This window comes from Sesamum indicum, linkage group LG3 (genome assembly GCF_026168435.1).
Source record: "Sesamum indicum cultivar Baizhima isolate 11 linkage group LG3, ASM2616843v1, whole genome shotgun sequence".
In the NCBI taxonomy this organism is placed as follows: domain Eukaryota; kingdom Viridiplantae; phylum Streptophyta; class Magnoliopsida; order Lamiales; family Pedaliaceae; genus Sesamum; species Sesamum indicum.
Genome location: NC_142659.1, coordinates 4116388 through 4142650, shown reverse-complemented (window position 1 = coordinate 4142650; position 26263 = coordinate 4116388). Strand labels below are relative to the sequence as shown.

At 32.9% G+C, this 26263-nt stretch overlaps 3 protein-coding genes and 1 non-coding gene across 10 annotated transcripts; all 4 read right to left on the bottom strand.

Annotated features, from left to right (window-relative positions):
- LOC105157210 (uncharacterized) lies at positions 1-5011 on the bottom strand. 6 transcript variants are annotated; one of them, XM_088878229.1, is made up of 10 exons: positions 4766-5008; positions 4560-4634; positions 3747-3833; positions 2611-2667; positions 1548-1640; positions 1240-1312; positions 1039-1114; positions 839-929; positions 569-726; positions 1-226 (listed from the first exon to the last, which is right to left on the bottom strand). In XM_088878229.1, exons 1-9 carry the CDS (start codon positions 4838-4840, stop codon positions 607-609), a joined length of 747 nt encoding a protein of 248 aa, XP_088734355.1. In that variant the 5' UTR covers positions 4841-5008; the 3' UTR covers positions 1-226; positions 569-606. The 6 variants fall into 6 exon arrangements, 5 of the variants coding, with proteins under 5 accessions (XP_088734355.1, XP_088734354.1, XP_011071845.1 ...); XM_088878228.1 differs by having other exon boundaries at positions 1-232; positions 4766-5007; XM_011073543.3 differs by having other exon boundaries at positions 1-232; positions 4790-5005.
- Positions 5012-7460: 2449 nt separating this feature from the next.
- Positions 7461-7540, bottom strand: TRNAL-UAG (transfer RNA leucine (anticodon UAG)). The gene has a single exon. It is a non-coding gene; the product is annotated as a tRNA-Leu (tRNA).
- A 47-nt stretch (positions 7541-7587) lies between these two features.
- LOC105157209 (serine/threonine/tyrosine-protein kinase HT1) lies at positions 7588-10898 on the bottom strand. Its single transcript, XM_011073542.3, has 3 exons — positions 9948-10898; positions 8298-8753; positions 7588-8118 (listed from the first exon to the last, which is right to left on the bottom strand). The coding sequence occupies exons 1-3, from the start codon at positions 10308-10310 to the stop codon at positions 7870-7872; spliced, it is 1068 nt and encodes a 355-aa protein (XP_011071844.1). The 5' UTR covers positions 10311-10898; the 3' UTR covers positions 7588-7869.
- An 8819-nt stretch (positions 10899-19717) lies between these two features.
- Positions 19718-25394, bottom strand: PPT1 (polyprenyltransferase 1). 2 transcript variants are annotated; one of them, XM_011073540.3, is made up of 9 exons: positions 24914-25394; positions 24293-24428; positions 23824-23945; positions 22665-22734; positions 22333-22482; positions 21496-21631; positions 21242-21338; positions 20913-21006; positions 19718-20336 (listed from the first exon to the last, which is right to left on the bottom strand). In XM_011073540.3, the coding sequence occupies exons 1-8, from the start codon at positions 25336-25338 to the stop codon at positions 20937-20939; spliced, it is 1206 nt and encodes a 401-aa protein (XP_011071842.3). In that variant the 5' UTR covers positions 25339-25394; the 3' UTR covers positions 19718-20336; positions 20913-20936. The 2 variants fall into 2 exon arrangements, with proteins under 2 accessions (XP_011071842.3, XP_088735251.1); XM_088879125.1 differs by having other exon boundaries at positions 20913-20967.
- Positions 25395-26263: the final 869 nt, after the last annotated feature.

The following is a 26263-nucleotide window of genomic DNA, read 5'->3' as shown; positions in this document are numbered from 1 at the left end:
TTCAGAAAAGAGAAGGTAAAAACTCAGATATTAAATACTAAGAAGATGTATACATAAGCACAAAATGATCTGCAATTTTCAATTTTGAATTGAATCAAATTCTCACAGGAACAAGAATTGGTGAAAAATTATAGTTGAAGTCAGACTTCATGACACAGTGGCGATAAGTATTCCTGCCGTGCTCACTTTCAATCATATCCGTGATGCAGCCTGCGTCTCTGGAATGCTGATCCTGTAATGCCGGAGTGGGCTATTGTTAGACTCAGGTGGCCAACGAAAATAGATGATGTTGAAATGGATACAGTCATGTGGCAAGAATCCCAGAAGGCAGGCCTTCTAATGATTCAGTTCCGTTGATGCTATTCATGATCTGTTCGAGTAAGATCAGACACAGACTTCTTCTGTCTGCCTCAAATATGCGTAATACCATTCTACTAGAACACATTACCAGGTAGTTTAAAATGACGGGTGAAATCGAGAATGGGATATAAACGAGAAAGGAAAGAGATTAAATGAAGCAAAGTGGTCTGAGACAACTAGTTTTACAAAGATCAGGGGAAGAACTTACAATCAGCAATGTCCACTCATATTTGACTTCAGTGTTGTTCATTGCAATCTCTGTAGCAGGTTTTCCACCTTAATTTTTTGCTGTGCTGGACTTAATGACTCCGTTTGCATGATTGTATTTGCAACAAGAACGATAACTGAAGGAGAGGTAGCGTTCACCTAAACCAATAAAGAATCCATCGAGATAAGTGGATGAAGGCCTCCGATACCAAACTTCATCAACGATAACCATCAAAGCAACATAAACAGATAATTCAGTCTGGAATATTACCCAAACGCGACCATTCAGCCCAACTGCAATCTCAAAAGCAAGCTTTTTGCCGAGGGTCTCAAGGACTGGACATGTTGGAGTGCTCAGCAACCTAAAAAGAAAGTTGAAACTTGAATAAAGCAAAACAATCATCCATGGCTATACTTGGAACTTGATGGAGTATAAGATAAGTAGATTATCTAACATGAGTAATATCATACGTTCGTGATAATCCAGTTGAGGACTCAAACATAAATCCATCTTTAAGGGGACCATACTCTGCTGCTTTTCCAGAGGCTATAAAGCGGAAGAAATTTCTTGACAAATTAATGATCAAACAAGAGGCGTACAACAAAAAAGAATATAAAAATTTGCAAAATTGGGTCCAGGTAGAAGCAGCAAATATAAGTCAATGTACCAACCATCCATGCATGATAACTCAGGGTTCATGCCAGTGTTCGCCTTGACAACACGGACATACAGCAAAGTGCCAATCTGAAGGTGATAGAAAGTGACGGCAAGTAAGAATATACCAAAAAATTCAGATGCCAATTACATCATCCCACATATGTTGGCATAGCATTTAATATTTTTCAGATATGGTACATAAATAACTGAAGGCCCATTTTTTCTTTGTTAAAGAAGTGGGAGTACATTAGTCATGCATGTGCAGAATCATGTTAACGGAGATGGAAGTTAAAGCACAAATTTTATGATGACATATGTTCACCTCAAACTTAGGAATGTTTCTCCTGGTTCCACCTTCAAAAGCAAGCACTGGGAGGAATGCCAACATGGGACCTTTTATATCCACGAGAAAATTCTGTGGCAAATATAACAAATATGAGCAAGCTAACAAAAGCACGAATTGTCAGAAAAATCTAAATTTACAAAGAAGTACAAAACACCACAAGTGTAGAAATATGTCAAACAAGAACAACTGAGGCGCATTGTTGTAAAGGATGTGAATAATCAGAAAATAATCAAGGCTAACCACACGATCTGGACAGAGAAAGAACAATAAAGGATGGTGGTCCGAAATAAAACATCAGTTCTCCTGACGATAAAAAAGATCCTATTAGGCACAAACATTTCACCAAAACCATCAGATTCAGAGAAGACAGTTGCAACTTGCAAGACTCTGCAGTTCAAATCCATTACAAAGTTCAAATACGAAAAAAGAACAAAAGAAACAAAAATGGTTCTCTCCGAAAGTGTAGTACATCAGTTAAAACAAGAACAAAGGCTAGCCTCACCCCAGCAAATGTTAAGAAATACCATCTGCTCTGATAAGTACTTGAAACAATTTTTCGATACCAAAATATTGCTGCACACTAACAAATAGAACAATGTAATGTCCACAATGGCACACTCCCCAAAATCCTATAACTCTACCTGTGCTAAAGCCCAAAAATTTTCATGAGCAGAAACTCATGAAAAGCAGCAGGATTGAAGTATTTCCAAAAGTCCACACAATTTCCTCCAAAGGTTATGAGTACAACACTGCCACAATACAAAGTTTACCACAAAAAGTAGACAGAAAATAATAAATGAATCACATTTGAATGCAAGAAAGTAACAATAAACATTGCAACACCAAAATAGAGAGAGAGAGAGAGAGAGAAGACTTTGCACTACAACTACAAGTAACAAACTCAGAGGACAAGATGCCCAGGACATCATAAGTACATTAGCAAGAACTAGAAACAAAATACTGAAGATTGCGTCTCAAAATAGTGAAGAATCATACAAGTTATCTTTATAAGACATCATGCAGAAGGAGAAGTGCTTACATCTGCTTTTGCATCGACTACTATTCCAAGCACATTATCCCCAGCGCTAGGTACATACTGTAAAAAAGATATTTACATTAAGAATCATGGAATAGTTCTGATCCACAGGCTTGATACACAACGAAAGTTTCATGTTTACGCATAAAACAAAATTTATGCAAATATCAAATAGTCAAAAACTTAGAAATTAGTTACTAGTATTTAGCAATCACTTCTTTTTATAATCCAAAAAGAAACGGCCAATAAATCAATATTACAGAACTGAAGAACAGCCACAAAAGCCTAAGCATAAAGAAAATTGTAAAAGTGGCTCTTCCTAGTTAACAAGCAGAACTTGAAAGGAAAAAGAATTAATTTTCTAGTGATATATAGTTGTTTGTGCCCACAGCCATGCGGCAGAAGAATGAACGCAAATGGTCACTTGATGCCAAAATAAATAGACACAATAGGGTCATTTAGGATTGATGGTATATTGTTCTCTATACATCTTTCCTCAAAAGATGTAGTCATTGAATAAAAAGTTTTCCAAAGTGAAAGGAACTAAGTAGCATTTTTTTACAGCTATAAATGGAGTAACTATAACAGCTCATATTTCTATAATATCATTCAAGTTCTTCTATGCCTGTTATAGATTACTATGGATTCTTGTCAGCAATTAGCAAGCTGATGTAGCTAAACCTGATTTCATTTCAGTTCAATAGACATCTAGAGACAAACTGTTAGATAAATCTAAAGAATTTAACTAATCAGCAAAAGATTAAATGAGTACTTCTTTTTTCCAAATAAATGTCCTCTACAATCAAGTCTGTCTTTCCCATAATTAGAAAATACTAAGTTTTTGTTTACTACCACTTCGATAGTTCGGGCCAGTAAGCTAATTTCAAAACACTACTGATTGTGAGACATGTTGACATCTTAATGGGTCAATAGAAGTTCACCTAATGATGCTATTATCAGACTGACGTAACTATAATTTGTTGGACAAGAGCAATATACAGAGAATATATCTAGATTAATGTTATGAGAGTGGAAGACAATATAAATGTAAAAGACTTAATGCAGAACGAGCCAACATCGGTTAGTCAATGAGGGACTTCTCTTGCAATTTAATTCAAGGCAATTAACATTTGACTCACCCGCTTATGGGAGCTTTCAACCCAGTACTTGTTTGGTTTTGAGAACCTTAGCTTTCCTGCTTTCATAACAGATATAACATCGCCATCCTGAGAATAGGACAATTCTTTTGGTCAATCTTATTCCATCAGCAACAGTATGCTTTCAGAAACCACTCCTCAAATTCAAATTCTTGAAGTCCACCATGACTATTCGTAGTTAATTTAAACATCTGACTTAAAAGAGTTTTTGTATTTTTCCTTAGCTTTAGCAAAAACAAGGTCATTCAAAATGAGCTCCAAATTACTATTATTAATACAACACTTGTCTTCCAAAACATCATAGTCTCCAAAAGAATTAAAAGGGATAAAAAAAAAAACATTCCGCAAATTAAAATAAATACACTCTAAGAGAGTGTGCAGTGCTATTAAATCTAGTTACAATCTCTACGAAAGCACCTGACCTTTGCGGTCATATTTAACAAAGCATCATTTGGGAAAAAAAAAACATTAAAAAAAAATCCCAACTTCGCACATCTATTTCTCAAACTATGCCAAAAAGCTGGTAATACATGAATCAACACCATCAACGTATTATATTGGTTGAATTTGTAATCCAATAATAAGCTCCTCACTGCACAGCTCAGGGATTTTGTATGTTCTCATACTTAGCTCATAGAGAAAACTACTTGCAGCCGTTGGATCAATTTTTCTTTCTCTACTTCCATTCTTTCTTCACTCTTCTTCCAAGCGGAAATACATAAATTAAAGGGGGGAAAAAAACAAACTCAAGAAATAAAGACACAAAATAAACCCTAGCAGCAGCAGAAGAAGAACCTGACGGAGGCCGCCGCCGAGCTTGATGGTTTGATTAGTCATTTTGGATAGGTCCAGCACCACATCCCCTGGAAACTAACACAACATATGACACACACAGAGAAAAAAAGGATAAATAAGATTAAACATTAAACAACTTCCATCATTATATCATGTCAGTATGAACAATCCACTTTGTACTTAGATATCAACATATATATACATACACATACTAATTTCCAGAACTTTACCACTTGTTGATCGACGAAGCTTGAAGGAGAAACAGACGGTTTTGATTCCATTTCACTTCCAGAAGGAATAGATACAACAATTCGTATGTATAGCTCTATGCTCCGTAGCTCGAGGGAAGAGGCGCCGACGAGAGAAGGCAGAACCACAGCGACAACGCGGGAGAGCAAATGGGGGGACTATTTCGGTATTTCAGTTCGTTGCCCCGACTTTGAACTAAAGTCGTTAGTGACTTGAAGTACGAAAATCAAATAGAATCGGGTTTCATTTGAAACTATTTTCGGCTAAGTTATCAGGTAGATGGATCTGCCCAAATATAAAACCCTACCCGAACCCGTTTAATTAACATTTTTTGACTTGATCCATATCAAATCAAGCTTGGCCCGAATCCAAGAAATGGATTCGGGCCTCTAATTCGATATCTAACTGAAAATATCAAACAGTATGAATTATATAATTTCAGTACAAGTATGATTCAGATCGTTCAATGCTTTCACGATTTATATAGAGAGGCATATTCCACATTGGGGAAAAAAAAACTAAAAATTAATTGAGTATTCATTATTTTTTTGTGCTTGTCGGACGGATTGAATTTTTTATTCTAAGTTATGGGTATTATATAGTCTTATTAATATATACACGTTAAGTATACAAATATTGTGTTATGTGTTCTTTAGGAAATTATTTTATACACTTAGCGTATATAAATTAAATAAAATAAAAAATACAATAATATTTAGGATAGAAAATTCAATGTGTTTACCTTAGTTTTGCAAATAGTGATACATACTAATTAGTAAGTAAAAGTTTAAAATAAATTGGCTAATAATTGATTTCAAATTAAAGTTGATAACAAATTTGAGTTTTTTATATTTTCAAGATCACAAATTCGTGTAATAGTAGATTTGGACCTTATGTAAATTTTAGGGTAATTTACAACGACCTCCCTTGAAATTTGAAATAATTACAAATACTTTCTTGTTGTTTGGACAATTATCAATACCCTCATTATTTTAACGGTCGTTTAACAATTAGTTCAATTCGTTAGATTTTCATCCATTTTTTATGGTTAACTGACCAAAATGCCCTTGTAGATAAAGTATTATAATTTTATTTATTTTTTTTTAAAAAAATTATTTTTTTATGGACTAAAAGACAATTTTTTGTAATTTTTTTAAAATTTTTCCTTCCATCTAGTACATTTCTTTTTACAAAAAAAAAAATATAAAAATATAATAAGGGCAAAGTTGACAATTTCATATTTCCATCCAAGGAGTTCATAATTTCATCAAACATCAGGGGCGTAATTATAACTTTTCAAACAACGAGAGGGTATTCTTAATCATGCCAAACTTCAAGAGAGGTCGTTGTAATTTATTATTTTTTATTTCAAATTAGCTAATTGGGTCAAAACAGATGGTGTTCAAACCAAATAGAAGTGAGTCTAAGATGTGAGTCTAAAAGTTCTTTACGCTGTATAACCGCAAAGGTTTTTCGTTCTTTTTTACATCAAATCCTTCAAATCTTAATACCAATTTTTAAGGTGACGTGCAATTTGCTCCATAAATATAGAGAAAATTATACATCTACATCCAAGAACAAGTTTCAAATCATTAGATCAAAATTCAGAGCGAAAAAATAACAAATTATCTTTTTTCTACAAAGATAATATCCACTTTTCATTTAAACTAATAAAATTTATTTATAAACGTTGACATTATTATATTTTTAGAGGAAAAAAGGCAAAGAAATATGTGTAAAATTTAGGATAACTACACTACCTTTTCATGAGATTCGGTAATTATGTGTGATTTTTCTATAATTTGAAAAATTACATTTAATATACTCTTTTTTTTTTTTGAATTTGGTGTAATTATATACAAATTTCATATAATTTGGTAAACTTCATCTAATATCTTTTAATACCCTTGACATTTGTTTTACGTTCAATAAATAGATCTATCTGTTAACCGAAAAATACGCTGAGTTTTTTATTATTAACAAAAAATTGAACAATAATTCATATTTGCCTTTGAGTGATTTATTGAATGTTAAATAAATTTTTTATGAATAATCTGTCATTATAAGAGTTAAGATGTACATTTTCACATACATTGACGTGTAAAAATATATAAAAATAATTTGATCAAAAAATATACGCTTGATTTGCAATGAATGATAAATTAATCAAGATAAATATGATTTTGATTAATTATTTTTTGTTAATATCAGTAAGTTACGTCAACATTAAGTCAATTGAAAAATTTATTTATCGGACGAAAATAAATATTAATGGTACTAAGAGTGTGTTCGGCTAAGTTTACAGGCTCCTCAACACATCTTATAAGATGTTTGAGAGCTTATAAACTCAAAAAAGATTTTCTTTTTTATTATTTTATCAATAAAATACCTTATTACCAACATTCTAACATCTTATAAGTTTTAATATCTTATTTTATCCAAACACTTTAAAATTTTATTTTTAAAATAAAATCCAATATCTTATAAACTCTTAAATATTTTAGCCAAACACCCTCTAAATGTAATATACAAAATCACAAAAAGTTTGTTTGTAATTCCATACAATTTCAGGGGTGGTAAGTATAGCTATCACCCCCATCCCCCCCCCCCCCCCCCCCCAAAAAAAAAATAATTAAAAAGGAAAAATGATTTTGACAGCTGTGGGATTTGAACCCACGCCCTTTCGGACCAGAGCCTAAATCTGGCGCCTTAGACCACTCGGCCAAACTGTCATTTGGCTTCAGACGGCATTGTTTTTTATAAGAATCTTGTTCAAACATAAGAAACATAGCAGCCCTGTGCTATAAAGAAATACATTAACTTGAAATGGTGCTTCTAAGACACTGCACTCTATCCCTAGTACAAATTCTCTCTCTTACTCCCAACCCCATTCTGGGGTAGATCAAAGAGACTATCTTGGTTCCATTACATTCATTCTATAGGGAAAAACCAAATGATGCATGGCAAATTGCACCTTAAGTTACAATCAACACTTTAGTAGCCCTAACACCAAGAAAATTACGATGCGTTTTGGCTCGCATGTGAACGAATATATCGTTCCTCATGCCTGTAGAGATGGGGACCGGCGAGCAGCTATGCACTTTGGTATGCATCTCACAAGACTACAGCCCTCTGGTGGCTCGTACGAGGAAAAGAACTCTGGGTCTTGCTCGAGAGACTCTGAGTAGCCTTCAAGAATGCTGACTATCTCGTCAAACTGTGGCCGTTTAACAGGATTGCTCGACCAGCAGCGATGAATGAGATTACGAAATGCTGCAGGGCATGAAGTGGGCAACGGTGGCCTTGCGTTCTGCAGATAACACAAAGTACTACAATAAGAAAGTTGAAGTTTTCAGATAATCAAAATGGATAACGCTTGAGCATGTACATGGAAAAGCAAAGAAACAACATAATGCACCAATATGCGTCATTGTTGGATACAATACCGAATGCATTGCGCATACAGAAATCAAAGCTCTTAATCTTTACCTTTTGGCATACTGCAAACGCAGCTTGTTCCGGAGTCATATCGTCAAACGGGGTCAATGCCGTCAAAAGCTCCCACAATACGATGCCAAAACTGTAGACGTCAACTTTCTTGGTGTGGTGTTTTTCCTTTATCATCTCTGGTGCCATCCAACGGTAAGTGCCCGTGAACCCCTTGGCACTGCCGCATTGAGATTCCAAGCATGATATACCGAAATCAGCCACCTTGACGCACATATCTTCATCGAGCAGAAGATTTTCTGACTTGAGGTCTCGGTGCAGAATGCCCTGAGCATGAAGATACTGCATCCCCCGTGAAATGTCGAGTGCCAGTTTTAGTACGAGATTGAGGGGAAGCGAGTATGGCTCTTGCTGATGGAGGTATTTTCTGAGCGAACCACCGGGATAGTACTCCGTGATAATGCAAAATACCGGGGGTTTCTTACATGCCGCAACAAACTGCACGTACAAAGTTGATGAATCATGTAGATATCATAGAACAGAAACTCAACTTTTAGCTGCCAAATCACAAATTGATGACCAACAGCATTCTTCCAGAAGAAAAAGGTTAGCCATTTTGACCATTAGATGAAAAACTCTTCATAAGACCCTAAAGAGATAGGTTCTGTTTCTTTACAATATCAACTTCCATAAATTACTGGAAGTCGGTGGAAAAGACAAGAACAGTTCGGTGTTGCAAGTTCCCGAGGTTAATGCACAGACACTCTGGACCCTTTCTGGTATATCACGTTTGGCAGTAGCTAGATTGATTATATTAACTCTGTATCTAGATCCACAGAATTAAGTGACACTGAACCTGGCGGGATGCTATATGCAAATGTGAGCAGATACAATGCACATTCCAATTCTGTGGCCCCAATTCGTTGATACCAAACACTGTAAAGAGATTTTTTACAATGAGATTGGTGCAGCGGCGTACCAAAGTACAGATCTTTAATACAAATCACAAGATATCTACTAGACCAATTATTTTGAAGTCACTCACCGTTTATGCCTGCTCAAACAAAAAGGCACAGATGTTGCTGGAACAAGGTAAAAATCAGATAAGTCTGTTTCTTGAGTTATAACTAATAACTTGTTTCCGGTGTCATTTTGGTATGATCATGGTAGAGCACCGACGCCCGTTGAAACGGACAATATCAAGATCCACAGACGACACATCAAACGGAGAGAAGATCACACAGACAAAGCAGCTAGCACTAACAAGAATCTGTGCTGGGGAAATCAGAAAACAGAAAGTACTGAGGTAATGGGACAACCAGAGATCACACAAGTGTTTATCCAATGCAGCAAGAGTCCAACTTTTATAGCTAATGCATTCATTCTCAGCAATACTTTTCCTTGGTCCCTATGCATACAAGGATAAAACAACCTTAACACACAACACACATAATAAATGGAGACCATACATACATATATATATATATATCAACTAAAAAGTACTCAAGACAAATGAACTAAGATACTAATCCAGCCAAATTTGAGACAATTGTGAAGTTTCTAGATCCTGTCAAGCAAGGTACAAACTTTACTGCACATTGTACCACATGGCCAAAAACATTCCAAAAATCCACCAACCCCCAAAACTAAAACTAAAACCAAAAGGAGAATGGAAGTAAAGATCCAACTTACAGAGATGATATTGGGATGCCTTAACCTGAACAAAAGAGCAACTTCTGATGTAAACTGCTTCTCCAAGAGTGCAGCCAAATCTCCATCCTCCTCAGGCTGGCTAATGAGCTTAATAGCCACATCCCTCTGCTTGTAAACCCCTCTGTAGATTCTGCTATGCCTCCCAGAAGCAAACTTGTTGCCTATATAAAGCTGAGACATATCAGCACTCCATTCTTCTTCACCTCCACCTTTTATTTCAGCCCCAGAAGAAACTAAGTATTTTGACCATGAAACTGCTCTCTTGTACTCTCCCAATGACAGCCTCCTCTCCAGCTTGCTGTGGGTGCTTGCAATTTGCTTCAACCAGTAGAAATTCTTCATGGGTTTTGCGCAAAATCATCAAAAACGCCCAAAAAAAAAAGGCAAAATGGACCAAATTTTCTGAATTCTTGGTGGGGTTTTAATCTACACCCCCCACTAGGAAAAAAGACTCAAACTTTAATGTGGGCCAAACTGAAATTAATGGCTATTTGGCATTGGAGATGGAGGCTGGAAAGATTTGATCTTTCCACGGTTCATTCAAGAAAAAAGATCTGAGTGTAGTATGTACATATAGCTGGTGGGCCTCGAACATAAACATAGAAAGGTTTCCACTCGTTGCTTCAAGCTTAATCCCAGAAACCATAGATTTTCAAGAAAAAAAAAAAAAAAGGTTGTAGTAAAAAAAGATTCAGATAGAAAGCATAGTTTGATGTGAAGCTAAGAATGAACGAATCTGGTTTTGTATCTCCGTCAGAGAGAGGGAGAGAGGGAGCAGGTGATGTCTGGTGGAGGAGTTAAATGTGTCTTAAAACTCTACTACCGTGTGTGTGTGTGAGAGAGAGAGAGAGAGAGGAGAGGAGTGGCGGTTGGGTCTCTGTTTTCTGTCACTGTGATGATTGATTAGCATAAGAGTTATGAGAGAGAGAGAGAGTAAATAGTGAATAGTACAAAGTGAGTAAACATTCATAACGTGCGAAGATCCACTTCTGAGGAGACATGCGGCTGTCTAATGATTATGACCCTCTCCCTCTTTCTTCTCTCTTTTGCCCTTCTCTTTCTTCTCCAATTCCCTTTCTCTCCTCCCCTTTTCTCTTTCTTATACCAATTATACCCCCACCCCACTATCCCTCAAATATCAAATTCCATATCTATTAAAATATATGTATTACATGATCAACTACAAAATTCCATCTTAAATAAATCAAATCCAATTGTTTTTATAATCTGATTAATTCTTTTGAATTGACCACATTTGAATAATATTATTTAGGTAGCTTGCCAAACTTTACCACCTACACACCCTAACTCTTTTTTTTTATTATTATTATTTTAATTATAGTTGAATTTTCATGATTCATTAATTACATTCATATTAACATTTTATGCATTATGACTTTGGGTAGCTAGATGGGCAGCAGCCTCACTCAGATATTAACTTCTTCCAAATTATATATGAGAATTAGGGATTATTATATTATATTTTTTCTTTTAAATATGGTATAATTATACATAAATTTTAATAGTTTGATAAATTATTCTCAACGTTTGTTTCTGTCTAAGATCCAACCGCTAATCAAAATTGATCGATATTAACAAAAAAATTGAATGAAAGTCTATATGTACATCCAAGTTACCTATCGTAGATCAAATAATTTTTTTTTCCATTCAAACTACTCTTATAAGGGTGGAAATATATATTTTCACATGAATTTATATGTAAAGATATACAGATAATTTGATCATAAAGAATTTATTTAACTTATGATAAGTCAATATAAATAAATTGTGGGCTTTAACATCACCAAATTCGATGAACTTTTACAAACAAAGGAATTTATTTATTGAATAAAAACAAACGTCACCAATACTAAATATGATTTTTCAAACTGTAAGAGATTCACATGTAATATCAAGCCTCATAAAAGGGTCGCGTAATTAATACTTATATTTAATAATATAATATTACTATATATTAGTATAATAGTGCAAAGCTTGTATTGATTATTGTATAAATAGCAAGAAGAAACCATTCAATGATTCATTCTTATAAGGGCATTTTGGTCAAATCATGTAAGATGCCCCTTAAATGTTGGGAGGGCATTTTGGTAATTAGAGGGCACGTGCATGGGGGTGGGGGGCATGGCATGCCCACCACTAAACCCATACAAAGGGACAGAGGAAGAAGCGGCATTGAATCAGGATTGACTGTAGGCAACTCTTGTGAGGAGGAGGAGGTGGGACCCATTGGTGGCGGCGGGACCCACATACACACCCTCAGTGTGTGTGGCGCTGCGTGTACTGTGCCGTATGCACCTTCCGTATACGGTCACTTTCTCCTCTCCCCTCAAGAAAAAAGGCTTTTCTCCCACTTTTCAATAATTATATCCTAAAATTATTATTATTAAGATTATTATAATAAAATCTAACATAATTATAATAATTTTTTTATTAATTACATTAAATTTTATATAATTCAAAAGTTACATTTGATATGTTTGAATTTTATTTTCATCCAATAAATAAGTCTCTCTGTTAATTAAAATTAATTGAACCTGTCGATAACCACAAAAAAGAAAATTGAATTGAGAAATGGTATTTATCTTCGTTGACATATTACAGGTCAAACAATTTTTTCATGATTAAACTGCCCTTATAACAGTGAAAATATATCTCATCGCATGCATAACGTATGAATATGTGTAAAGATAATTTAGTCATAAAAAGATTTATTTGATATGCAATAAATCAATTATAAGTCAATCGAAATGAATATGTATTTTTATCCAATTTTTTTTATTAATATTAGTAAATTCGATAAAGTTTAACCAACGAATGAATTTATTTCTTAGATTCAGTAAATATTAAATAGAATTTTTTAAATTACATAAGATTTGTATGGAATTACATAATTTTTTTTAAAAAAAAGTGTAATTATTCTTTATTTCTTTTATTTCAAAATTTTGGTATGAAAAAGTTAAAGACTTGATCAGCATAAAGCTGTCCTATTTAATTCTGACCTTATCCCATTAATTTCCTGTGTCTGGTAATTGATTTTCTTTTTTTTCTTTTTTGTAATTATTATTGGATTGAAACAATATTTATTATTACTCATCTCTAATTCAATACTTGATGTGTGTGTGGAATTATTTTTTTTATTAAAAAAATTAAAGTAAATAACTGATCAGATCGATTGATATTTTCCGATTCAATAGTTTTTTGTTTAAAAATAAATTATATACTTGAGAGTATCTTATTCGATTTGCATTTTATCGATCAAATGTGGTTACTCTGCCCCCTCCCCCCATACTTAATAAATAGTATAAATTTTAATGTTCTTGGCTCCGGTAAATAATGAATTATGAGAATTTTTATATGTACAGAGTGTCTGATTCGAACGTTACAAAATAATATATTTAAATTTATTTAAAAAATATTATAAATTCATATATTTTGGGGGTGAAAATTTTACATTTTCACCAGAATTTGAATTTAAATAAAAAGGGACGAGAAAAAAGCTACTAAAAAAGAGAGAAAAAAATATTCTCGGATTTTCAATCCGATTTTTTTAAGAAAAAAAATACTTTTTTAATATTTTATTTGTCCTCGAATAATTATACCTTATTCTAAAAAATATTTATTTATTTTTTATAAGAAATTAATTTACTTGAAAAACAAATAATTATCTTAAAATTTACTTTATCCCCAAAAAAAGAGTGTTGATTGCTTATTTTCTTTGGCCTCCACTAATTATTATCCTCTAAAAACAGCCTATCAAGATTAAGATAAGACCCAACCACCAAACCACATGATGGGAATGGAAACCTACCCTTTCTCCAAATCATAATATCTTTTCCTAAAAAATAATTAAATATTATTAATTTATTTCATTAATATTCTATATTTGAATGCATAAAATTATATAAACGGATCTTATTTTATACAAAAAGACCCTCAAAGTTTATTTGTATTACGATCACAAAATCATCATAATTTCTTTTATATATATATAACTATGTGAATTTTGAAAAAATAATAATTATAATAAGTCCCAACGTTTATGTCCAGACGGAATATTTAAAAATTTAATATATATACGCCATGTACGAGTAATTTATTTACGATCACAAATTCAGCATAATTTCTTATATATATATATATATAAAGAAATACGTGAATTTTGAAAAATATAATAATTATAGTAAGTTCCAACGTTTATGTCCAGACGAAATATTTAAAAATTTAATATATATACGCCATGTACGAGCAATTTATTTACGATCACAAATTCAGCATAATTTCTTATACATATATATATAAAGAAATACGTGAATTTTGAAAAAAAAATAATAATTATAGTAAGTTCCAACATTTATGTCTAGACGAAATATTTAAAAATTTAATATATATACGCCACGTACGAACAGCTTCACGAGGCATGCAAGCCATGTTACTTTCCAATTTAATTAATTATGGCCGTACAATAGCCGTAACAACCATAGATAGCATCTATTTAATTTAAATAAGTTGTACAATAGTATTTAATAATTATTTGATTAGTCATATCCTTATCACGAATTATTAATTAATATAAGCTAATCTTTTTGGCACTTTATAGCCCAAATTCCAATGTCATGATAATATTAACAAAATGTGGCGTGAGATTAGGTCCTTTGTGGCTACTATCAACACTATTCTCAAATCTCCATACATCAAAAGGTGCACACAAGAATTTTAAATTTTTAATCAATTTTTTAAACATTAAATATTCTTGAAATTTCTTGATTTTAAAATATTAATCGGTGATCGTTCAGGTGATTTATCGGTGTAAATTCTGTATCTGAGGGTAATTTATAAGTTATTTTTGTAATCGGACCTTTGTTTTCTGGAATCTGTTCAGATCTGTAATGGTGATTGAAGTTGAAATTTCTTAATATTTTTTTGGAAAAAGTATTATTTTAGTCAGCTAAGTATGCCTAATTTTAATTTTAGTCTGATAATTACGTTTATTTTTGTTTAGGTCCAGTAATTTACGAAATTGCTTCCTTTAGTCATCTGGCAGATTTTCGGATAATTTTACCCCTTTGCAACTTTAAAAGGCAGTTTTTGTCCGTATGCACTCATAGGGGTAAAATTGTCCGAAAATCTAACAGATGACTAAAAGTAAGCAATTTCGTAAGTTACTTGACCTAAACAAAAATGAATATAGTTATCGGACTAAAATTAAAATTAAGCATACTTAACGGACTAAATTAATATTTTTCCCTATTTTTTCTTCATTTATACTAATATGAAAACGGAAGGCATTCTACATTTACATACAACGATGAATTAATGCCGCTATCAATATCAATTTCTTTATTTCTTTTATTTTTTTTATATATTTTATTTTTACATAATATATTTTAAATAATAAAATATTATTTATTATATGTACGTAAAAATGGTGCGGCTAGTGAATTGAATAAAGATAATTATTGTGAATAAATAAAAGTAATTTGAAGGTATGTGGTGGGGTTGATGATGAGTGAGGTCATCTCAACTGTCCAACTGAATGTATGGTAGGTGCAGGAGGGCAGAGGACTTTTTTGTCATTTACTCTAATTTCATTGTAATTAATACATAAAATAATTATATTTATACTTCTTAATTTATAATTTATTTACATAAGTTACTCATATCTTTCAAATAATTACACATATACCCACTAAAATAATTTGTGTAAATAAACTATAAATTAGGGGTGTAGATGTAATTATTTGTTAATAAATTATAAATAATTGGGGGTTGGGGGGAGGGGGGGTGGGATGGACATCCATGTGGAAAACCGATTCCCTACGGTAAGGTACGGGCAAGGGATTGTTTGTGTCGGTTTGTATGAAGTGAGGGATTAGGAATATTAATCATTGGATTTATTTGGTAATTAGATTTTAATTAATTAGCAGACAAGAATACGCGCTGGATTAATTGAGCATGTTTGGGGGTTGGTGTAGGCGTAGCCACCCCCCACCCCACTAACAGTGGGTTGAGCTGAGGATTTTTTTAGTTTAATTAACGAAATTGAGATTTATGAGTTTTTAATTATTAAATAAGTCATGTTTTAAATTTCACCAGCATTTGTGTATTAATATATTTTAATAATAGTTATTAATTTACTATAATAATAATAATAAAAAAAATATTAGAGGAATTTATATTTAAATTAAGTTTGATTGGATCTAACCAAGCACGTCAACGGTAAGTATAGAGTATAGATATTTATAATTATCTATTTTGAAATTGGACATAATTACAAATATTTTTTATTATTTAAAAAATTACAAATAGCCCCTCTCAAATTGAAAATAATTATTTAGTGTCTAGACGGTGAAGTAGACATTACTATTTTACCCTTGTTGGATATTTTTAAAAAATAAAAAGAATATTTGAAGGTGGGTAAAATAAATAATCTAGAGAGAATATTAATTCATAAACATATTTTAGAAAACTAAAAAATTGAACTATAAAATTATAATTTACAATTCTAAAAGGCATTTTGATCAGTTCACCACAAAAATTGAATAAAAACCTACCGAAATGGGCTCATCGTTAGACGGACGTTAAAAACAAGAGGGTAAATAACAAGTATGTATTTTTAATTATATTAAACCTCATGAAAAAAAGGTGATTATAATTTATCTTTTTTATTTATTAAAATATTAATTATGTGATAAGTGTAATAATACAACACCACACAACGAGGATTAGTAATCGGAACGACGTTGAAGTTTTTTGTTTCAAACTTTTAATTATGTTTAGTTGACCAAAGTATTTTTGATAGTAAATGATGGTTTTATCTCAATTTTTCAAATATATATATATATATATATATAATCACACTTATACTCCATTTAAAAATTCACAAATGACTATTTGTTGTCCAATTACTATAATTTAAAAATAAGATTTTACTACAATTATATCTTTTTGTCTATATATATATATATCACATTTATCCTCTTAAAAATATTATCAGGATATATTTTTCAATATATTAAATGGAGTGTTCAATGAGGAGTAAATTTAAAACTTTATTTTAATTTTATTTTACTGATATTAATATTTTTCATCTAACCCTAATCAAAAGAAAAAAATGAAAAATTTTCGGTGGAGATGCAAGTACAATTTTAATTTTTTTTTCTGAGAAAAGTGAAATATTGCATTTTAGGGATCTAAGTGTAATTAACTATATATATGTAAATTTAGCATACAAGAAAATGTAAATTTTCTTTTAAAGAAACTTTAAAAGAAAATAAAAATAAATTTTACGAAAATCGAGCGTGAATTTGAATTTGAGGGAAAAATTTTTATAAAAAATTTCAAATAACTTCATTAATATTCAATAAAATATATTTTAAAATTAGAATAGGAGAATTTTAAATCTTTTAAATTTAGAATTATCCAAACATATTTAGCATTAAGAATTTGAAGCGGAGATTGAAATCCCTTGTATCAAAATGTTAGTATCATAATCCTTCAAAAACCTCATCAAAGAAAGCAAAATGCAAAGTCCACACTCTTGTCTACTCATCACTAATCATGATTACAAAGAATAATTCAATTAACAAAAAATTAATTACTGAGTTAAGCAAACAGCAATATGCATAAAATTGAAAACCAAAAACTCTTTATCAGCAGATCTAATTCTATTTTTTTAAGATATAATTCTTTATTATTGAAAGATTGAGAGAAACAGACAGAATTATGCATATGTGTTTTTGAAAGTTTTTAATATATAAAAATAAGTTAAAATACTCTGCACCGGATGTATCTTTTATTAAATAAATTTCAAATCAATGGGTCAAAATTTTAAAAACAAAAAGACCAGCCGATGAGATGCACGACTTGATTGGTATCCCCGTTGCACGAGGTATTGTCCACTTTAATATCATATGAGTCTAATAATTTTGTTCTTGAAAAGATACATTGCTAGCGTGAGAATTTCTTGGGCTAATAAACCAGTTAGACTTTTCGTACGACGTGATTAGTGTCCCATTACGCGAAATATTGTTCGCTCTAACTTTATATGAGCTTAATATTTTTGTTCTTAGAGAGCAACATCGTAAAAGTGAGGATGTTTGGACTAATAAAACAATTAGACTTTTCATTTGGAACAAATGCGAAGTGTGTATCAACATCACAATCTTTTTCCATTTTCAAAATCAGATCCAAACATAACTAATCACAATTATGCTTCAATTCTTTCAAATCCTATCAATGAATAAAGAGGCTTTACAAGAGCATGTTCTCAACCCACCAAAAAACAAAAATAAAAATAAAAATTGATAATTTGTTCCTCAAAAATTAGGTGGGCACATAAGGCTTGTCTTTGCCACATTATGCAAACATATGGCAACAAAAATGAACTGAAAATGTGAGGCTAAGAAGGAAAGTGGTGGGTTGGGGTCCAGAAACAAACACTCACACTCTGCTTTATTACAAAGAGGATTTTTTGTCACATACTTCAGTTTTGTGCACTGCAGGAACATGGCTGATGATGGAAGATCACATGTCTTGTTTTTCTGTTTCTGTTTCGGTTTTTCTCTCTATTAATTTCAACTCTTGGGTGGTCCTCCTAAACAGTTTCTCTCTCTCTCTCTCTCTCTATATATATATATATATATATATATTATTAATAAGTATTGTTGTTTTTTTTTTTTTTTGACGTAGAGCTGTCTTCATTATGTTCGTATATTATGAGTCGACAATGGTTAACTTGTAATCCTTGATCTTCTAACTACTAGAATTTAATTTCTAATGTGTTGGTGGGATTATAAAAACGCTAAGTTAAGCAATGTATCTGCAAGCATTGGCGTGGAACATTTTCGTGCAAATTTCGCTATAACTTTATTTTGAAGTAATTATCGTGCAATAAAAATGATATTTTATGGATTGATTTTATCCTTATTTAAGATTTCATTAAGATTCACTGAATCAAGAGAGAGAGAGGGAGAGAATAAAGAAGTTTTCTTTCTAAAATCAATTATATATATAAATTAAAATGATGTGAGAGAGTGTTACATTGGTTGATCTAAAATGAATAGAATGACAGATGATAAGTCCCTTTCTTGTAAATGTGATGCTACCAAAAATTAAGGAATGAATACTAGTATGAACATAAGGAAAGAAAGAAGAACAGCAGTGGAGCACATGGATTCAAGAAAAAGTTTCAGTTATAATTAGTAAGTATAAGACAATTAGTGTATTGTTTGAAGAAAAACAAGTTGATCAAACTTGAGAACAAAGACTTACAATATAAGCTGGCAAATCTGGTTATTTGTGATTTGTCATGGCCCAGCCACTGCCACCCCAACTCTCTCAACTTGCTGGGACATACTCATCCACAATTTCATGCATAACAATACATATATATCATTAAAGTAATCAGGCTGAACCCTCAACTTATCATTTCAAAACATATTTATATATATGTGTTTATATATACCCCATGGGGGGGGGGGGATTCAGGTCAGATGCTAATGCTATTCTATTTCTACACACCTGGAAGGAAAAGAACATGGGAAATTCTAGTTCTGACCAGATGACGATCAGCTCCACCTGCTAGTAGGTTTATGAGAAAACATAATCTCCCAATTATTTCATCCTTGGTCAGTATGTAGACCTAAATCATTAACTTTCTGCTTCATATCAAATACAGCTAGGTCATGGGGCAGGTATCATTTAAAGAATAAATAATCACAAAAGGAATCTCAACCAAAATTATCAGTCTGATTGACCATACAAGCTGTTGCCAAAAACCCACCAGAGGTACAATAATTCTTCTAGTCTCTTCATGACGATGCCACGAATCAAATATTAGGTAGATCAACAAGATATGTATCTTTGAATTACAAATAATATTGCTTGAAGAAGAAACTAAATGGTTCTGACCTTCTATACAGACACTGGTACCGCCATGAGCAAGTGAATATTACAACAGCAGTAATCCAGTATGGTACACACGTGTCAAATAGAACACCTGTGCACCTCTGCATTACTATCTTGGTGGTACTACTAATTTCCACCAGCTGCTACCAAATAATGTCTCGCACTTGTGAAATTACCTTCAAAAGTACCTCTGTTACTAGCGTTTTCTCTGTAGTGTAAGGTTACAGTCTCCAGGTTTGCTGTAAGCTAATGTAGTCTTCTACTGTTCACTAAATTGAAAACCAAAAGGTGATGAAAAATTCCTATTTGTATCTGTATAGTTGAGAAGGCGAGAGAATTCGTATGCTGACATCCTGTTTTTGTGATACATGCGACGCAATTTGACCACAATAATGTAATAGTGAAGTCCCATTTCTTCATGTAATCAACCTCCGCCATTTGCTGAAAGGAAAAAAGAATGACACTTGGTAAACTTAAGATGAGCCAAAAGGATTTGATAGGGACTAGACATCATCATGGACCTCCAATGTAGCAAATTAAACACCAAATCCTGATCCACAAATGTAAGAATGTCGGATCCCACTGAAATATCAGCAAATTAGGGTATAACGTACAGTCATAAAGGAATACCAAACAGTTAACAGCTTTAAAAATGCGGTCGAGAAAACAGAGATCATTCCATTTTGCTAATCTAGTCGAGTTGATACATCTTAGGACACAGGGAAATGGAAGATATCTTACCTGATTAACTGAATAGAAAAACATCTTTCAATGTGAAAATGTCCAATAGCTTTCGAATGTGAAAAGACTCCATCGAATTTTATGGCATAGAGGTTCAGTTAGAGAAATTGAACATAAAATTTATCAAGTTATGAAGAAATTTGTTTTTAAGTGCCTTTAAATAGCGCCTAAAACTGTAAACCATATGAAACTTAACTCAACCAAAAATGATATTACTCATTGTCAAAAGTAGGACGATCAAAAACTAAAATAATTTATTAGGAATTCAGTACAAACCTTTGTGGAAAGCTACCTATACCATCAGGTTAACAGTCGTCCAAATAGAATCCCACTGCAAACAATAGCGCCAAACCACTTGTTGGAACAAAATCTGATTATAAGAAAAAAGAAAACGAGGCTTGAGTAGTTTCAATAAAATTTAGAACAAGTGAACACTTACATCAATCTACATTATATTAATATCCATGAGCACTAGTTTCCAGAGCGGTATTTGCTTACAAGTCTAGAAGAGAAGCATGAACGTAATTGATTTCTTGATATAATTGTACCATATAGAATACACACACACTAAAATTAAGGGTCAGGTCATGCATTCAAGAACTCACTTTCTGTTGCAATCAGCACGATTTGCAAGGTCCACTGTCATTATCTGCCAAGCTAATTGGGCAGATGCAGCAGCTAAGAATGTGTAATATGGCCACTCTGCTCCAAACACAACAACAATATCAAAACAATTACAAAAGCCAAAGGGTCACCCCATAAAATGGAGAAAACGTAAACGTGAAGAGAAGGACAGCGATACTGCTAGACAAGCAGAGTTAGTTACGAGCAGAGAGAAAAGAGGAAAAAAATAACATACCAAGATTAGCGTTATATCCACTAAGAGCAAGGCTACCAATACATGCTATTCCAAAGCCCGTAACCCATTCTTTGGTTGAGTCCCCAAATCTCAAGGCTGTTGATTTGACACCCACTCTCTGATCGTCTTCTTTATCCTGAATGTGCAATTTTCACATATTTCAGTGGCCCCGAAATCTATTTCTTGTGTGATTGCAAGCATTTCATGCCTTGACAGTTGCATGCATTGAGAAAAAACAAGATGCCAAACACCATACTCTTCTGCCAAAAGCTGAAGCATGCTACATACTTGCAAGCGGCTGATAAGTTATTATAGACACATGGTTCCTGATTTCACAATACAAGCTGTTTAAAACTCGAGATGCTTCCAAGATTCACCACCAGAATGAGATACTTTGGACTTGAAATGCAACTATGTTTGTTAGAGAAGCAAAAGCACCTCAGCTGGTTCCAGAGTCCATAGGGATATGGCCCAGTTGGCCATCTATCATATTGAAATCTAGGGGTGGTGAATGTTAAACTGGAGAGAGACATCATTACCAAGCATCCAGTTCATTTAGGTCTGAAATTATATTCATGAGCAAGGGCAGCATGGTGATTGTTTCCTAAAGATAAAGGGATAAGAACTGCATACAAGAGAAAAAATTGTTGAACACATCAGGAGCTATTGTTGCCGAAATTTTAGGAGAGATAAGAATATTGCAGTTTATGTCACTCAGAATACGATTTCCTAAATCCAAAGAAGCCCTACTATTGTTTCATTCCTAAATTATGTTTATATATATGTGCACTTAGGAATTTATATCATGATCGAGAATACCAAAAGATAAGTCTGTACCTGATGTGCATATATTGTATCATATACAAGTGTCCAAAATACACCGGAAGCATAAAGAGGGAGTACAACAGCAGGATCAAGACTTCCTTTAACAGCGGCCCAGCCAAGCAAAGCACCCCAATTAAATGTCAAACCAAGATAGGCCTGAGGCTGTACCATTGTAGATACAGTTTCAGATATATTAGCTTTAATTTCTGTAGAAGTACATGCATGGACTCGGCTCTTTGGGGGATGGGGGGTATTCTCCGTGTATCTAAAGACAGTCTCAACAGGAGTGTTAACGAATGAGAACAGGAACAGGATAAATAGGAATAGAGATCAGAATCTATTACCCAGAATGTAAATCTCTTCATCAGAGGGTATGAAAAGACGAGCAGCAAAGATGAAGCTCCCAAAACACGGCTGCAAATATTTGATAAGGTATAAGGAATGGACATAACACTCAAATTCAATATCTTTCACTTTCATAGATTGAAGTGTGCCTTGGTACTGCAACACAAGTGTTAAAGACATTTTATTTATGTCTCCAAATATAAAATCTATAAATTTCCCCTATTTCTTAGGAGTTAGGAAAATGGTATGGAGAAGAGTTCCCTAGCCACCCTCAAAGTTATCAAATTTAGATTGTAATGCAAACCATTCCAAGTAGTTGGAGGCATTTCTTGTCCCCAACAGGTTTACATCAAGACCTGTATTTGTGCTTAGTCTTATATGTATATGCAATTTCTACAGAATCTACACCAGTTTCATATCTCCTCAATGTTACTCAAAGAAATTCATATGCCTATCAATGCGCCTTAAATAAAAGAAGGTGAAATTCTGATGCATGGCAACTTAGAGATTGAACCAAAAAGACCTGGAGCATTAATTTTCCGATTTAGGTTGCTGGTAGGGTCTGAACCAGCCAGCTCCGGGGATGTCGGTAATTTGATATAGACAATTTAGCAACCTGATCTTCCTAGTACAGTACAGATGTTGAGAAACCTCGCATACCTAGTCAAGATTCCGGTGGTGTTTGTTATTCATATTCGACAAAAAATAATGGCTGGTTCTTTTTTAACAGATTGAAGCTTGGATGCTTTAGTGTGAAACTTCTAGATTGAGCAGCATGTTTTTGTTAATTTACTGGATTTGATCAAATTTTGTATATGTTCAACTTTGTGTCTGCCAATAAGTTTAAGTATGTAGCAACTTAAGCCCAAATCAAATTTTGCATCTTCTGCATATTGAAATAGAGGATTTCCATATAATAATACTCCAATTTAATAGATCTTCCGCAAAAGATTTCATCCAGGTTCAAGTTGAATTTGCAACACATGAAACTAACATATGAACGAACCACCAAATCAACTTCTAAAAAGCACTACTCTACACATAAATGCATAGTTATGTTGTGAAGCAAGGGACCACTTAATCTTACAAGAAAAAAGTAACTCATGCAAATTGCGAAGCAATATCTTAGAGTAAATAGAAGAAAGAATGACCATGAACCTAAAATTGTTCAGTTGCAGAAGAATCCCCAAGCCCAGAAGCAACTGAAAACCAAGAAAACAAATTCCTTGAAATGGTGTTAGCACGCCGCTAGCAATGGGCCTCAACCTTGTCCTTTCTACCTACAACACATAAAGCTATCAACAACACAAAGAAACAATCATTACAACGAAGAAAGGAGCGCATTAAGAAATGAAACATGGGATCACATGATGAAATAGCAAAATATATTGTAATCAGCCTCTTTCTTAGGTGCCCCACAAACCCTATGCCCAAGGTCTGATTAAAAATCCAACCAAAAGAAGGCAAAACTAGCAACAATAAATTATTAATTGCTCAGTGCCATCTCCAACTCACTGTGTCAGACTATTATTTCCACATCACAAATACATTAAAACATATTGGATGATTACTCCCACACTACAAATACCCATAAACACATAATATGCAGAAGTAGAAAGATTTTTACCTTAGTATCGATATCCCTATCAAGTAAATCATTAATAGTGCACCCTGCACCACGCAAAAGCAATGCCCCTGTACCAAAAAGCATCATCATCTTAATATCTGGAAGGCTCCCTGGAGCTGCTGCCATGGTAATGGACCTAGAACCAATACCCATAGAACGCATGAACATCCTAATCTTCATAATTAACTTCTTTCTCTACTTTATTAATGCCCTGTGAGGATCTCAATCTTATAGGGGAAATAAAAGGTAAATCTATTTTCTTTTTTTGGTTTTAAAGCAAATGGCAAACAAAATTCTTGTGCAAGATAATGTCAGAACATCTTTGTTTATTTATTCTACGACTTCATTTTATCACAATACTTAATACATTTTTACAATCTAAACCTAATCTGTTAAAGAGGAAACAGAATGAGTAACACTTTTCAACTTTACATTGATTTCGCTTTAGCTTTTCACCATTCTATCTACCCTAGTAGAATCTGATACAAGCAGAGGTAGAAAACCAGAAAGACATCTCCATATGATAATACAATCACAAGGTAATGCACAGAAAATTTTTTCACATAACCAGATGAGAAAACGAGTTCTGACTCTCAACAACAAAGAGACGAACAAACTCACCACATACACGGCCAAGCCAGAAGCCAAGTCCCGATTGGCTTGTCAAGCCGAGCAAGATTCGCGTAAGGCCGTGCTTTCTCCGGCAAATAAACATCAATCCACGAACGATCACCTCCATTCTGATTCGAATTTTTGGATTCCTCTCCTTTTCCATTGGATGCTAAAGTGGAAAAACAAGAGTTCTGGAGAAGTTCGTGGTAGGCGCCAATTGATCGGACAGAAGTGGAATTGTAGAATCCGTTTTTGGAGTTAAAAATCCCGGAAAATTCAGAGAGATGGTACAGGCGGCGGCGAGAGTGAGCGCAATATCCTGGTTCAGAAAGTTCGGAAGAGTGGAAGGAGGACTGAACGGCGGAGACAAAAGAGTAGCGGTGGCGGCGGCTGTGGAGGCTCCGAGTGATTCGGTAGAGGCGATAGAATGCCATTGTCAGTCAGTAGTGAAGCAGTCGGCCCTTTCCCCATCTCGATCAGAAATAATATAACACGTACTAAAAAACGTCACCATCTTATTATTTATATATTTATCTAAAAATTAATAATCTATTTATATTTCTATATATACTATTATGAAAAAATATATTTTTTTATACCAATTTTTAAATGTACAAATTTATCCTCTAACTTATTTCTTCTCTTTAAAAAAAAATTGATCAGAATAATAATTTTAAATATTTAATTAACCTCACAGATACAATTTTTTGAAAAAATTTCAATTTCGATCCCGAGATATAGGGCGGTTGCAATATTCGTCTAATACTTTCTTAAATAGCCAATAACATTAATCCCATATTTTAGAAAAAAAATATTGCAAAATTAATTCAATAATTATAATATTAGTCACACACTTTAAGAAAATATTACAAAATTAGTCGTACACTTTAGAAAAATATTACAAATTAGTCCGAAATTTAGTCCCAAATGTTGCAATTTTTTGACGTTACAATATTTCTTAAAGTGTAGGACTAATATTGACTATTTCAGAGAGTACATGACACTAATAATCGTACACTAATAATATTGACTAATTATTTCCCTTGCACCATAATTGTTTTTTTTTTTTTATAATTTTTTATCTCCTACAATAATTATTTTTTATATACTCGTGAGAATTGCATATAATGACGCCTAGTAATATTATAAAAAAAATTAATTTTTTTATTATTCGAACCTAAAAATAAAATTCGATCAAAATAGTAACTTTAATATTTTTTAATAAATTATTTTTTTTCTCACAACCGCTGCTCCATATTTCTCTCATCTCACTCCAAATTCCTTTCTTCCATGGACTTCCTTCTTTTAATCTCCTCGCTCCGTGATTATATATCTCACATCACAATTCTTTTTTATATA